The 14,418-nt window shown below is 35.6% G+C and overlaps 5 protein-coding genes across 5 annotated transcripts; 2 read left to right on the top strand and 3 right to left on the bottom strand.

Moving 5' to 3' along the window:
- Positions 1 to 549: 549 nt before the first annotated feature.
- PKNH_1422700 (negative elongation factor A, putative) lies at positions 550 to 1,696 on the top strand (the record flags this gene model as incomplete). Its single annotated transcript, XM_002262079.2, has 2 exons — positions 550 to 1,272; positions 1,661 to 1,696. The coding sequence occupies 2 exons, from the start codon at positions 550 to 552 to the stop codon at positions 1,694 to 1,696; spliced, it is 759 nt and encodes a 252-aa protein (XP_002262115.2).
- Positions 1,697 to 2,790: 1,094 nt separating this feature from the next.
- Positions 2,791 to 4,820, top strand: PKNH_1422600 (conserved Plasmodium protein, unknown function; the record flags this gene model as incomplete). Its single annotated transcript, XM_002262078.1, has 9 exons — positions 2,791 to 2,870; positions 3,185 to 3,239; positions 3,383 to 3,412; positions 3,507 to 3,551; positions 3,721 to 3,796; positions 3,908 to 3,945; positions 4,209 to 4,254; positions 4,407 to 4,534; positions 4,689 to 4,820. 9 exons carry the CDS (start codon positions 2,791 to 2,793, stop codon positions 4,818 to 4,820), a joined length of 630 nt encoding a protein of 209 aa, XP_002262114.1.
- A 714-nt stretch (positions 4,821 to 5,534) lies between these two features.
- On the bottom strand, positions 5,535 to 8,293 carry PKNH_1422500 (uncharacterized protein; the record flags this gene model as incomplete). Its single annotated transcript, XM_002262077.1, has 2 exons — positions 5,535 to 6,220; positions 6,412 to 8,293. The coding sequence occupies 2 exons, from the start codon at positions 8,291 to 8,293 to the stop codon at positions 5,535 to 5,537; spliced, it is 2,568 nt and encodes an 855-aa protein (XP_002262113.1).
- A 678-nt stretch (positions 8,294 to 8,971) lies between these two features.
- Positions 8,972 to 12,025, bottom strand: PKNH_1422400 (conserved Plasmodium protein, unknown function; the record flags this gene model as incomplete). The annotated part of the gene is made up of 1 exon (XM_002262076.1): positions 8,972 to 12,025. One exon carries the CDS (start codon positions 12,023 to 12,025, stop codon positions 8,972 to 8,974), a length of 3,054 nt encoding a protein of 1,017 aa, XP_002262112.1.
- A 637-nt stretch (positions 12,026 to 12,662) lies between these two features.
- PKNH_1422300 (GPCR-like receptor SR25, putative) lies at positions 12,663 to 14,082 on the bottom strand (the record flags this gene model as incomplete). Its single annotated transcript, XM_002262075.1, has 2 exons — positions 12,663 to 13,633; positions 13,980 to 14,082. 2 exons carry the CDS (start codon positions 14,080 to 14,082, stop codon positions 12,663 to 12,665), a joined length of 1,074 nt encoding a protein of 357 aa, XP_002262111.1.
- Positions 14,083 to 14,418: the final 336 nt, after the last annotated feature.

The raw sequence follows: 14,418 nt of genomic DNA, 5'->3' as shown, positions 1-14,418 counted from the left end.
GCATCAAACTATACTACAATATGCTATCCTTTTCTTCTTTTTTGGTAAAAATTTTTCATGCATATGGACTTTGATATTCTCTATTACACTTTCTAAAATTATTCAGTTAGAAAATTAAAATGAACATTACAAACTTGTGACGGAAAAAATGACGTAAGTATGCGAACTGCGAAAATGCTTTAAAAGGATGAGAGAATGATCGAAGTGTAAACGGAGTGGAAATTAGCGCAAGAGGGGAGGGGGGAAATGGAATGACATTTTTTTTCCTTTTTTTTGAAAATTGCAGAAGAACACAAGATAATTTGCCAAGGGTAGTGGAAAAAAAATTTTGCACTTGACATTATCCAACTTTGATGTGAATGATACAATTTGTGCAAGTGTGTATTTCCTTCCATGCGTGCAGATTTCTACACACATATATATATATATGTATGTCAGTGTAAAAAAGAAGGACATACATATGTACATGTGTACGTAGATATATGTGTATATATATGTCCTGCGCGCCTGTATGCACGTGTGTACTGGTATCCACATTCGACACGCCTAATGGGAAAAAACGATACCCTTACTTCTATGGGCGAGGGTAAAGGAACGGAGGGGCAGAGGAAAAAAGCTGAAGATGAGAAGGATCCTGCCGCAGAAGGCTGTTCTGATAATGGCCGAGAGGTCGAAAAGGAGGGTGATGGCACCCAGAGAATGGGAACTAAAAAGGAAGAAACAAATGAACAAGAAAGCAATGAAATCAGTGACAAGTACATAAAATATTTAGAGTGTATAAAAAATAACTGGTCATCTTCCCAAGCATCGAAATTATTAAACAACAAATTAATCAAATATATATCTGAGCGATTTTTATACATGTCTAGTTCATTGAAGGTGAGAGTATTGACGAGTTTTTTTTATCTGCCTGATAAATTAAGGGTAGAAAACGAAAGGTACTTGTTATTAATTACAGCAAATGGTGAAATCGATGGTAACGGTTGGGTCAAAAAATTTAGCAGAATCTTAAAGCCATTTATCAAAACAGGCATAATGGATATTAAAGATATAGACAGCCAAACCATGCACAGAATTTTAAATTATATTGACCAAGAAAATAATAGCAAAAAACGCAGGACGCGTTACATTCACAATAAAAAGGAACTCGAACACATACACATGTGTGATCCTGTTAATGAATTAAAAAATTTGGAAAACAAAAGCATTATACATTTGGATGAGTACAAAATGTTTACGCCGGCAAAAAATTTTGACTGTCTTCTTTCATCGGTAATTATGAGAGCGCCTAAGGCACAAAGCCCTTCGTTATGTTGTCCGAACACGGGGGGGGGGGGGGGGGGGGATGAAAGTGTATGTGTCTACTTGGAACGTCTAGCATTTTGCACGTGATGCAAGTTTCGGCATAGTTCTATATCACTGCGTTTTTTTTTGCTCCAGAGGGGGAGGGCCCTACAGAATAACTCGCCGTGGTGATTTGCACATGCGTATGTCAATCCGTTTGTTCTCATGCTTCTTTGTTCGTATACGCGCCTGCTCCTTTTGTGTGTCCATCAGCGCGAGGTAGATGAATAGAGGGAGCTACAGTTTTCAAAATTTCCACATTTCACATTGAATTTTCTCTTACAATTTTCCACTTACCCTTTTTTTCCACTTTCAGATCATTAAGCGTGGAATAAGCGAATTCAAAAATTGAAAGAATAATGTGACTGTCCCTTGGAAGTTATCCACTTGTATGCGCTTTTTTTCAGTTATAAACATCGCCAAGGCAGATTAGCCATTTTTTAGTTAAGTAAATATACACATTATGGGTACACATGCTTTACGACATAATTACCGCCCACAGTTGGTATTTCCCCCTTTTCATTTTATATTCCGTATTTTTTCTAACCTGTTACATGAACCTTTTGGTGGCATCATTTTTAACCACACGACAATGCTTATAAAACGTATGTACAATTTTTTCCTCTTTTTAAGTTACATTTCTTTTTTCTTTTTTTTTTTTTTTTTTTGTCGCAAAAGTATTCCTCCTTTTAACATATTTCCTCGTTCCAGCAAAATCATAAAACAAATAAAATTGCATTTTTTTTTTTTTTTTAAACATTTTGATAAAATATACCATACAGCATTTTTAAAATATGTAATTTTAAGTGCTCTTCCACATGGTGAGGCCATGTTAACAGGTTTTAATTTTTGCTGCTCCCGCAATTTCGAAAGCTAAAAAACAATTGCTATGTTGGAATGTTAAGCGCACACAGAACGAATTAAAAAGGGGAAAAAAAAGATAAACATACGAATTGGTACAAAACGTATACACGTATTTATGTCATGAACATATGCGCGCTCATGTATATTACGCACGCATGAGTTTATATATATATATATATACATCATACATTCACGTGAAAGTAAAAACCGATGGAGGCAAAGGCATAAGGCAAAACGAAATTTAAAAAAAAACCATAACATATATAGCATAAAATCGTAGGGAAAACAATTCCAAGGAGCTCATCGCTATGAATACATATATACATATTTATAAAAACTTATGTGTTTGATGTTTTTGATTTTCCTTTATTTTCTCGAAAAAAAAGTATTCAGTTTGCGCATTACGCTCGTACTGAATGATTCTTGGAAACGTTCATAAAAAAACCTTAGATAAAAGTTTTTTTTTTTTTTTTTTTTTTGAGTTTCCCTTGGATACTCTTAAATTAAGTCCACCTTTTGAATAGAAGCGACGACCTTCTCCATAAACGTTCGATAGGTTTATATATTTCAAATTCGTAAAAAATGCGTAGACTTTTTTCTGTTCTTCTATCCCTCCTCTGCTTCTTGCTACATTATGTCCAGTGTGATGTTATAATTGTGGAGTAAGCGAGCGTGAGAGCGAAAGAGAGACAAAAAAAAAAAAAAAAAAAGAAAAGAAAAAAGCGAAAACAAATCGAAGCGAAAGCGCTTCTCACCTTTCCAATGATGAGAGACATGTTGAATGCCCCTCATTAAGTACACCAGATGGGCACCGTCCACGAGGGCACATTAACTTGCACGGAGTTTCCTCACTCTTTGTTCACATAATTGGGCGAATATGAGTGTTTTACTACGCCTTACCAGTATAAATACATATATGTAAGAACCAGCGTAATCATTTGCGTGTCTAATCACTTTTACTCTACCCTCTTCACAGCTCTAATGAAGTTATCCAAGGCTTTGACAAGGAAACCATTTTAAACCTGTCTGATGTAGGAAAAAAATATATGAGCGATTACGCTGATCGTTGTACATACCTGCGTATTGTATGTCATATAGTTAGTGGGTATAGTATGTATATTTACACACTTTTCCGTCCTTCATGCTTTTTTCCCCTCCCTTTTTCCTATTTCAGAATGTTTTTAACATATTCCTAGATACGAAAGTAAGGAACAACCAAGTGTTCCCCCCCCCCCGAAGAAAACTATTTTTTTTTTTTTTAGCAATTAATCATCACACTTTTTTTCTCACCTGTGCAGACGAAGAATGTGGACATACTATCAACATATGCAAATATTTACAATGTAATATGCTAACATGTGTATTCTTTAACTTGCGCCTTTAGCCACGTTTTTATGTATGAACGCATATATGTGCATATTTTTTCTGATATCCGCTTCACCCTCTTATTGTTTCACTTGCCTCGGTACGGTTAGTTCATTTTATCATTTCCTTGTAACGACCTTTTTACAGAAATCCCAAGTCATCATAAATGAAAACTGCGCATACGTTAAGGATCTTATCAGGGGAAGGAATCTCAAATATTTAGGTATGTAGGGGAATACTCCAAAAAAGGTGCATCCTGTGCATTTGCCATGATAAATTTATCCGTGATGACGATAGTGATGATAATTCTATTAATTTTATTTTTTTCCTACAGACGAGTTGGAAACCCTGGAGTATACCAAATCGGAGGATGTAAGTGACCAGTGTGGACAACGGTGTTTCTTTTAATGAGGAAACGATAACATATGAGAGGATATATTAAGCGGGTCCACCAAATTTATTACAACGTGTGTAAACTTTCCGGATCATGCAAAAAAAAAAAAAAAAAAAAAAAAAAAAAAAAGAGGATAAATTGAATCCTCTAAAGAGAGAGCTCTTTTCAAGATGAAGGATTCCGAATAGTCCATTCATTTTTGCGTATGTACCCCGCCTGTTTTCCCCTCCCCCACCTGTAGACGAATAATTTTTCCATATACGTGTACACAGTTAACGGGAAACCAGGTAACAGATTTGAAAATCAGTAGAACTTGTGACGGGAATGTGCGTCTGTTGAGAAGAAGCATACGTATATATATGTGTGTGTAGTTATGGTTGCCCATTTAAGTGCAGCTAAAATTATTTTGCGCTGAACCATTCTCCCCTTTTCTGCACAGATATCATACCGCTCATTTACCAGAAGCACCCAAAATATATAAGCTACATTGTAACGTGCCAGGAAACCGACATTTTCGACAATCCAGAAGATGCAAAGGAGAATAAAAATGTCTTCCACACGAGCCCGGTAAGTGTGAACCGAGAGAAATAGTTCCATCTGTATATGCCCGTATATATAAATATATAAGTGTACGTACTAGTATCTGCCTGTGTAAAGGTGCCCGTTGCATGCCCCTGCTTCTCATTGGTCCTCTTCTTTCCCTCCCCCCCTTTTTTTACAGAGCATCCTATCCCAATTGATAGTCATCTTCTTAATATTTTTTTTCCTCTACATCGGATTCTACGTTTTAATGAATATTAGCACTCCAAAAATATTCGAAGATAAACAGTTAATAATAAATAAGGAACACTGACATGTTAATTAAAGTAAAAAAGACGGGAAAAAAAAAATATATACATATATAATAATAATAATAAATAAACGTAACAGAGGAGGATCCTTTTTTTGTTTTCCTTTGTTGTTTGTATTTTGAATTAAAAGTTGTAAATACCTATTGCCCCCCTTTTTTTTTACATTTTAAAAATGTTTTAATTTGTAATAAAAAGCAAAGAAGGTATCCCACCACAAATTGGATATTATTCATTTATGCGCGTGTGCTTATACCCCTGTGCGTATGGCCTCGTGTGTGTATCCCCATCTTCGTATTTTTTATTCTACAAATTTATTTTATTATTTTATTTTATTATTTTTTTTTTTTGTTTATAAAACTGATCAAAAAGCTAAATTAAAAAAAAAAAATTAGAAAAAGATAGTATGGCAACATAATTGGTGGATGGTGTTGGAGAAATACAAGGAGGGAAAAAATTTGTAGTATGATGTGTGTAAATTCGAATGCTAAATGGTGGTTGCCATTAGGATATAAAGAGGAGCACAAATAATGTCGCCATTTAGGCACACATTGGTATGATATAAGGGATGCTCCATTTAGCCGTTGTCCAAATTAGCCCATAAAAAAAATTGGAGATCTCTGATTCCTTTGCCAAGGCAAACGAACTTGGACGCCCCTTAGGATATGTATATATACATAAGTGTATAGATATGTATATGCGCATAGGTACGCTCTGAGTCAAAAGACATTGACGTGGTATACGTTGTTATCGATGTACTTCCTCATCTTCTGCGACTCGACATGCTTCTGTATGGGCGTCTTCCACGTGTAGGGGGTGAAGTCGGGTCGGACCTCTTCAGGTATTTTGGAAATGTTGGATCTGAAATTCTTTCTGCATACCATGGCTCTCTTTTTCTGGATTCTTTGAATTTTATATTTGTATTCTTTTAAAACATTTTTAAACCAGTAGTCTGGCCAATGACTAGTACAATAATGAGGTGCAAAATGGCATACGTATTTTTTCCCCGTCATTTTGCATAGAGTCTTAATAGATACAATTTTGTTAAGGCATCTCTTCAGTGCTTTAATTCTACTCATCCATTTGTTACTTCCACTGAAGGAGATTTTCACATTGTCTAACCCAAGTATGTAGCCTAAGGGAAGGTACTTCCTGTTTATTTTCAATCCTCTCCCTAATGGTCTAGGAATTATTTTAACATGGGAAGAATATTCTTGCCCACTGACTGGAAAATTTAGAACGCAGTTCTTATAATTGTAGTCTATAAAATCTAGGTTACTTATCGAATTCAGGAGGGCGCTGTTTCTCGCTTCTTTAATGTTTTTTCCGAACCCCACACCGTAGCCGTATACGCCCTTTCCGTTTCCTATCACGATGATGATTCTTATGTAGTACACGCGTCCATCTGCGAGGGGTAAGAAATAAAGAAGGAAATGCATAAGACCGTTTCGAGCGTGCTGACAACTTTTTTCCCACAAAAAAAAAAAAAAAAAAATATATATATATATATAAATATAAATATAATAAGGACAGATGAGGCGCAGTATGAGCTTTCCCCCCCCAATGTATGCACATTTCACACAAAAGTGTACTAACCTTTTGTCATGCTCATCATGCGTTTAACTTCCAAAATGGAGGACCTCATTTCGTTTAGTTTTAGCATAGGGTCAATAGTTTCCTTTTCCCTTATATACTTATTCGTATTATGGTCGTAAATAGTGTTTGGAATTTGCTTATACTTGTAACTGTACGAATCAGTGTTTTCATCAAAAGTGTACGTGATTAAGGATCTGTTCATATTATACGTTTTTTCCTTCTCAAGAAAGAGATCAATGTCCATGTCGTGATGAACATGGCCAGAATTATTTTTACTTACTATCGTCACTGCAGACTCGTTTGAGAAAATCATTTTTTTTAACTCATCGTCTGGTATGTGTTTATTCGGCTGCAAAGCGTTTATTTTTTCCTCAATGGAAAATTTTGGTCTCTCATTAAAAAGATGAAAAGGAGAAAATTCTTCGTAAAAAAAAAAATCCGTAATGTTCCGACTCGCACATTTTAACATTAAGTATGAAACGTACTTGTCATTTTCTGTTATTTGCAGAAAGTTGGAGTTGTTATTTCTGAGAAGATATTTTTCAAAATCTCTTACGTCCATTTTGAGCCAATTATCCAGTCCGATTTTTTTTAAGTTTAAAAACATCATATTTAATTGTTCTTCCAAATTGGAGTCCACTTTTTTCTCCAGGAAAAATTCAATGATGGTTTTAAAATAGTTTGTTAATTTTTCAGTGGAAAATTCTGCTTTAGGATCCTCCCCCTTATTTTCATTCATGGGTAAGTTATCATAAGGAAAATCGTTACCCAAATTGTAATATTTTTCCTTATATAGCATTTGATTATTTCGTTTTTCATTTTCAAGGACTCGTTTAATGTGTTCTTTGATCCAGTTTTTGACATACTCGTTTTTCATACTGCGAAAGGCGGATGGCAATTTAGGTTTTATTTTATTGTATACCTCATCCATCCATCTATCTACATCAGTTTCTCTCTTTTCTAGGGAAAAAAATTCGCATAAATAGTTCATAAATTTGTACAGTCTATCATTTTCGTCTTTTGTAGGTAATTTTTTTTCTTCCATAAAATCCCCAAATAAGTAAATTAAATCATCACATATATGGTTGGTTAAACTTTCTATGGCTAGACAGAAACTAGATGGGTTGAATATGGGGAGGTTCATTTTGGTAATACTCATAAAATTGCTATCGTCTAGGTTGGCATGACAGCTCGTTTCGCTATTTCGCAAGGTGTCTACCTGGTTTTCCATCGGTAGGGAGGAAGACAAATTTTCGTTTTGGTTGTCCACCATTCGACCATCTATATAACTGCTTCTCTTACTGTTTTCCGAACTTTTCACTTCATTTTCACAGTCATGTAGAATATTTTTCTGGGAAAATTGATAAACGTCGTGATTAATTTTGCTATCTATGTTCATAAAAACATCTTCATCGAAAATGTTGGCTTTGTCCGTTAACTTCAACAAATTGTACATTCTTATCGCCTGCTTGTACTTGGATTCGCTCATTTCTGCCTTGTCCTGCTCGGGCAGTGCACACGCAGCTCCCTCATCCCCCCCCCTACTGCTGTTGCTATTGTTACTGTTCCTTCCATGTGTGATGCCTTTTCCCTTTTTCTTTTTTACTTCCTCCAAAATTGTCTCGTCCAAAAGATACTCATCACCTTCGGCCTCATCATAAATCAGTTGTCTCAAGTAGTCAACCTTCTTGTTTTTTATGTTCTTACTTATGGTGCTAACATTAATTTCATTGTTGTAAATGTTATCCAGGTACTTATCTCTCACCTTTTCGTTATATCTGTTTTTGAGCGATTTATTCAAGTGGCTGTTGTGAATGTGCCGCTCGTTCAGTCGTAGAAAGCGCTTGCACCATTTTTCTTTCGCAAAAACGTTTTTCAGCATTTTAAGCGAGAGAAAAATTTTGTCATTTGCGTCATGCTCTCACAACGGAGATTTCCTTTTTTCTCTTTCCCACAATTCTACGTGAATCCATGTTTTTGCGGAAATTACAAAACAGGGGTGTAAGTAAAAAAATTAAAAAAAAAATAATGGGGATACCAAAAGGAGGGAAAAAATGTGTCACCTATGTAATCATCAGAGGATGCATACAAGAGGAAGAAATTTTGGGGAATATTTTTTTTTTTTTTTTCTTTTTTACATATTTTTGTGTATATATACGAATGTAGGAATATGACACCAAATTTATGTAATAATTACAAATGGGTGGAAAAATAAATCGACGGAGAGCTCACACAAATAATTGATCAGGAGGGGGTGCGTGAAATGATGCAAACTGGCACAGGTATCAGATGTAAAAGGAAAAAGAAAAAAAAAAAATGATTCTCTGAAGAGTACTTACAGATGTACATACTGCATGGAATAAAATGCTTACTTCCTATACCGCGGAAGAAGTTATTTTCACCAGTGCACAGAAGCGAAGAAGTAAAATGTGCAAATAGAGTAAGCGCCAAGTTATAATAATACTGTCATTTTTAATGTGGTAGGATAACCCGATTGTGCATGGAGAGGGGGTGAATAACTTCCACCCTCCTATGAGGTACTGTTGGACGGGAGCCCAATTTAATCATATATATCTTTCAAATAAAAAATAGGATTCGCCACCCTTTTCGCCTGTATGTATTGTTCCGATGTTGTGGAAACTCCTTCATCCTTTGGAATTTGAATAACCTTTTCTTTTCTAAAAAAAGAAACAGGTGTTTGCGTCTCAACTGTTTTTTTCGTATACAGTTTTTCATAGTCTAAGAATATTTTGACTTGTAATAGCTTTTTGTTTCTTCTTAACTCTTCACTTTCCAAAGTGGGCTCTTTTTCAATTTTGTATTGAATGTCGAAAATGCAATCGTCGTAAATGTCCAGAGCGCTCTTGTTATATTTGTTCAGATCATGCAGGCAATTTTTTATTGTTCCTTCCAATTTGTTGCTAGAGAAGGTTTCCATCATGGTATCTATTTTTCGGTAAATTTTTATATTACTTCTTAGAAGCTGCAATATGGGGCTCTTTCTTAGGCTAGAAAAATTGGCACCGTTGTGAGAATCGTCCGGAGGGAAAATATTGCCACTGTCTGGGATGTGCTCCATTGAGGCATATCCGTCTCGTTCCATTTTCCCCGCAGTGCCCCCCAATTCTGTACCAGCGTTGAGAAGAAGAGCATCTAGGCCATTGTTAACGCAGTTTAGGAACAACCTCTTCAATGGTTCCATATCGTCTGCCTCATCGTTTTCCTCCTCATTTTTCTGCTCATCCTTTTGCTCACCTTTCTGCTCACCTTTCTGCTCATCTTTCTGCTCATCTTTCTGCTCAACTTTCTGCTCATCCTTTTGCTCATTTTTGCCTTCGCTCTCGTATAGGGGCTGCGCCTCCTCACCGATCTGCGAAAATTGTGGAGACGAAACTTTGTCTCCTTTACCAGCTCCAAATAAATGGTCCAGATTTTCCTCTTCCCTCTTCTGCACTAAATCTATGATGATTTCCTCTTCTTCCTTTTTCCTTTCATGAAAGTAAAAAAAATCCATCTCGTAATCATTCACATTTTTAAAGACGTCCAAAGGGGGGTTCCCATTTCCTTTCTGTCTATTTTTTTCTTCCGTACAAAATACATTTTCAACTTGTCCATTTTTTTCAACTCTTTTGGCGTAATGTATAAAATGCTTGTTCCAATAATTATATATCATGCACTTATCCTTTTTTACATTTAAAATGGGGAAGTATTTGTAAAAGTGTTTTAATAATAAATGGAACGTGTGAACCGATTTAATCAATTCATAATTCGTCTTTACGCACCTTCTGTAGCATTTGCTCATCTGTATGAAGTTAAAATATAAGGAATGAACAGAATCTACAGTAGGTTGGGTGGTATTCGCGCTACTCGTTAGACTTCTCCGCAAATCTATTGTCCCGTCTTTCTTGCACTCACCCGTCGTCCTGTTTTCATCATCACTGCCTTTCTTATTTATGCCATATATTTTAAGAAATAAGGCAATCATTTTTTTAACATCATTTTGTATTCTTAGAATTTCATATTTCATCTTTTTTCTGGTTTCCCTTATGTAGTGGTAAAATATGAAAAGGTAAATATAACAGCTGAGGATTATTTCGTGCGTATGTTTTTCGCTGTAGTTAGCGGGGCCCGGGTTGTCGTATTGTCTTCCATTCCAAGTTGACGTATCTTCCGCTTCTCTTTTGTTATTCAGTTCGTTTGTATTTTTTTCACCTATTTCGCTATTCACCCTTTCATAGTTTTGATATATATTTGGTGCAGTGCTTTTTGTGTCTACGCTTTCTTTCAAACCGCTTCCGTAGTTTTGCATGGTTCTCCCAAGTGATAAACCCTGGCTATCCTCATTTGTTACGATTTCACTCGGTTCTCTTTTTTCCCTCCTGCTACTTGTTCCTTCCAATGCTGTGTGACTGGCGCGTATGTGTGTGGGGACTTCCGTCAGGTGGTTTCCCTCCTCTATTTGTTCTTGCCTTTCCAGTGAGAATAACTCCTTTCCACCATTTATGCACTCATTTAAGTATTTAAAATAGCTGTAAAGCGTCAAAAGCGTGACGTTATATATTAAGTTAACGTACTTGTATATATTCACAAAAAACGTTATGTAGAGGTATCGAAACATCCGGATGTTTAGCAACTTTACAAACTTGATGAAGCTACAAATTTGTTGCTTTTCCATTTGGGGTACCATGTTGACATATATATCTTGAAAATTTTGTGGGCTATTCAAAAATATAAAAAATTCCACATTTCTGTAGTTCTTTTTGATATATTTGTGCATGTAGAGGTATATAAAAATGCCCAATGATAAATTCAGAAAAAATCGTAGGTAATTTTTTTTTTTCCTCTTGTCATTTTCGCATATAAATTGTCTAATTTGCTTCCTGCTAACAATTTTGCGGAATATTTTTGTAATACATATCATTCTCTTTTTCTTGTTATGGGAGTGGCTGTACACTTCACACAGTTCATACAGGAAGGATTTTCTAAAAGGGTAGTTTTGAGGTTCCTCTTTGCCTCCTCTTGGGTTGGCTTCTGCATTGTTTGTGGTACTTCCCCCGTTTGCATCTTTACTAACATATTTCTTGTGCGACGATCCTCTTCTGTTTTCCTTTCCACTGGTTTTGGAAACTCGCACACTTGAACTGTTCACCCTTTTGAAATTTTCTACAAAGTTGCGCAGAAGTACACAATCGAAGGTAAAGTCGGCTGGATCTTCATTTTTCGTTTCTGAATTCCCCAACAATTTGGTCCCCTCCTCAGCTTGCTCATTTAGACAAAAACGCTCTTGTAATTTTTCCTCATCATTTTGAGCCAAATAAGAGGAGCCATTTTTTACTTGGTGAACACACTTAAAAAATAGGGTAGAATCAATAATGATACTGTTAACATATTTTAAAAGATAATATTCTGTTATTTTATAAAAATTGTGAAATATATCTGTAGAGTAGGAAAAATTATTCACATGTTTGTAGTGGCTATTTAGTAGGACCTTTTCATGTCGCTTAATTTTATTGTTAAACTGCTTTATAATGTTCGATTTTTCTGCATTTCGAATTGGACTGTTTTCAAAATTGTAAATTAGAAAGGCTGATTCGACGTCAGGTAGGGTGTCCATTTTTTTTTTTTTTTTTTTTTTTTTTTTCTTCTGTTATCCTCCAGATGGGGTGGAAAGTTATTCTATGAACTTGTATACACATATGTGTCTGCACTTGTTTAGCATGAGAATTCATTACTTATGGTGATGTACACTCGGGTTCATGTTTATGGCATACCGCGATGTCACTTTTTGCAGGTTGGACGGGTTACACATTTTTTCTCCGCCTCGCTGCTATGATTGTGTTAAGGGCCATCTTCACCTTTTGCTATACGAACGATTTTACCCTTTGAAGTGAACATTTGCGCAGGTGCATAAGCTCATTCGCGAATTACCGCGTAGGAACATATATGGACCCATGTGCATGGACCTCATGAACGGAAAAAAATCGAACGAACGCTCCTCCTTTACGATCATCGAATGTTTTATAATTCTTTGCTTAGAAGTCGTGCATTACCATAGCCTATATATGGAATTTCGTGCGCACGCGGTGGGTATTTTTGGAAAAAAAAAAAAAAAAATCACCTTTGTCTCACTTGCATTTGTGCAAATTCTACCCCCCCCCCCTTTTTTTAAAGGTGCATCTTTATACAGCACCCCCGTTCGGAACGGAAGCTAGCCCACATGTGACTTTCCGAAAATTCGAAAGAAAGAAAATTCAAACCTTTATAAACAATTGGTTCCTTTTTATGTAAGTTAGGGAAATAAAAAAAAACCAGAGCATGATCTGAAAATTCACATACTGGTCTTTGATGGAATAAGGAAAAACAGAAAAGTAAAAAATGACGGAGGAAATGAAAATCACAAATAGGTATATGATGGCCCAAATGTAGTTGAAAGACAACTTGGTAACACCATAATAACAGGGCTTATTTATTTCCAAAACATATGTGATTTCTAAAATAGTATAGAGGATTAGACAGAGGAAGATGAGGGCACACACAATTTGATTCAAATTGTACAGCCCTTTATTATACAGATCCACATTTTTATAAATCGTATAACTTACTAGTAATATTTGATAAGCATAATTTAAGAAAAAAAGAAGCTTCTTCTTCCCTGTGCTAAATTGTATATTCAATTTGAAATAATTTGAAATGTAGAAGGAGTCTGTGTACTTACTCATAAAAACGTTAAAATTGATAATGGCCCAGTATAGGCTTATGAAGGTATTTTCAGATAAAATATAATTTGCTAAATTATCAATTCTGCATGTCCTGATTGTATATATATTAATTAAATTGTTCTGGAATAGTCTAATACCATATAAAAAACTCAGGAAACACAAAAAATATATCAGATAGTAACATAAGATCCACATGCTATAATAACAGACTCTAGAGTTGCTAATGCTGTATAGGTATCTTATTTTTATCTTGTTGTACTTTTTCTCTTTTTCACTTTCATCGCTGCTTTCGTCCTTCTCATTGTTGCTAAACTCGTTCATGTCAACATTTATCAAATCGTCATTTATGTCACTCGTTTCGCTCTTCTTGTTATTTAAATGGTTTATGTTTTCCTTGTAGTTCACATTTAGCAATAAAATCAGACTGTTCAAAATGGTCAAGACCCCCAGCAGTTCCCATTTTACCTGCCCTGAGCCAGAGCAGCTCGTGTAAAACATTAACCCTAAGGGGGGGAAAAAAAAAAGAGGGGGTAACACACGATGGAGATGAATCTGTATCCACAGGTGCAACGATTGCATAGCGCGGAAAGAGAGCATTCCATTGTGCGAATAGATAAGTGCACACCCATAAATGAAAAAGGTACAGTGGACCTTAGCGGAACGCCATTCTTCTTAAACATAAAACTAGACATCCACTGAACATGGAGGACTCATTTGCACAAGCCGAATGTGGTATACAAGAATGACATGGTAAAAACTAGGCCATGCATAATGCACAGACACGCGTGGTGGCATAATACCCCATGATGCCGTACACACGAGGACCCTTTTTCATTTCATTTAACTTACAGTCATTCCTGTCAAAGGCGGTAAAAACGGTGTGAATCCCGGTGAATATTACAAAAAAAAATATAGGCAAAATGGTAATCTTCAATTTATGCCTCTTAGCCATATGAAAGTTCTTATTTTCAAAAGGGAAGTGATATATAGCTATCTGAAGGGCAACCTGCACGCGATGCGTTTGTGGGAAAATGAAGCAGGCTTTATTTCATTGGCGAGCAGGTGAGCACACGTCATACATCATACATCATACGTTACATGTCATATATACATATGCGTACAAATGTATACAGGCGAATCGGCGAACGTGAAAAAAAGGGAAACGTCGACAAAAGGTAAAATAAGATAATATAATGTACAACGAAATAAAGAACGTGCGGAGAAAAATAACAATGAAAAATTCGAAATATTTTGTTTTACAAAAAAAAAAAGGAAAAAAAAAAAAAAA

The sequence above is a fragment of the Plasmodium knowlesi genome (assembly GCF_000006355.2).
Source record: "Plasmodium knowlesi strain H genome assembly, chromosome: 14".
Taxonomy (NCBI): Eukaryota; Apicomplexa; class Aconoidasida; order Haemosporida; family Plasmodiidae; genus Plasmodium; species Plasmodium knowlesi.
Note: the sequence above shows the minus strand (reverse complement) of the source record. Positions and strands in the feature narration are given on the sequence as shown.